Source organism: Trypanosoma grayi (genome assembly GCF_000691245.1).
Source record: "Trypanosoma grayi strain ANR4 Tgr_2394_V1, whole genome shotgun sequence".
Lineage (NCBI taxonomy): Eukaryota > Euglenozoa > Kinetoplastea > Trypanosomatida > Trypanosomatidae > Trypanosoma > Trypanosoma grayi.
The window spans coordinates 1-762 of record NW_008828012.1 but is presented as its reverse complement, the minus strand read 5'-3'; the positions used below and the strand labels follow the sequence as shown (position 1 = coordinate 762).

The window sequence follows — 762 nt, the reverse complement described above, 5'->3', positions numbered from 1 at the left end:
GCTCGCCGCCACGCGCGCAGGCAGCTGTGTCGACATCGCCCCGCTGATGCTGCTGTACACGTCGATCGTTCCAGTCTCCTCATTCGCGGCCCACAGCGCAGCGCTCGCGTCCACCACTGCAATGTGCACGTATGGGCCGTTGAGCGTAAAGGGAACGTGATGGTGAATTGTCTCGGCTTTGCTTAGCGTCCCCGTGTCCATGCTCATCGTGACGCTGCCGGTTGACGGGCACAGCAGCAGCGGCGGCACCGCCGGCACAGAGGCCAGTGTGGTGGCAGCAGTAGCAACAGAGGATGGAGGAGAGACCTTAGTGCCAGTCGGCGCGCCACTGTGGCGCGTCGTCAGCCGCGGTGACTTCTTTGCGGTGCTTCCCCGTGTTGACGAGCGTCCCGGGGTGGACGGACGAATCGCTGATAAAGTCGAGACGTTCATTGACCCCCCACTCGACGCGGACGTCTGGTGCTGGAGCGATGTGGCACTAAGGCGGCTCATTGTGGCGTGTGCAGCCCCGACGGCTGTTGAGTTGCGCAGACGCAGCATGGCGTGTTCCTTCGTGTAGGCGTTCTCCATCTTCATCGCCTGCACACGTCGGTGGTTCATCTCCGCCAGTGTCTCACGTGCCGCAGAGTTCTTCTGCAGACTGCTCCACAGGTTCCTCCGTCGCGGCGTTGTTGTGCTTGCCGCGTTTTCCTCGCGTTTCTTCTTCTCCATTTTCTCACCAGGCATATAAATGTATAAATAAAGATATATATATATATATAT

At 59.3% G+C, this 762-nt stretch overlaps 1 protein-coding gene across 1 annotated transcript; it reads left to right on the top strand.

Annotated features, from left to right (window-relative positions):
- Window positions 1-199: 199 nt before the first annotated feature.
- DQ04_23941000 (hypothetical protein) lies at window positions 200-559 on the top strand (the record flags this gene model as incomplete). Its single annotated transcript, XM_009318201.1, has 1 exon — window positions 200-559. One exon carries the CDS (start codon window positions 200-202, stop codon window positions 557-559), a length of 360 nt encoding a protein of 119 aa, XP_009316476.1.
- Window positions 560-762: the final 203 nt, after the last annotated feature.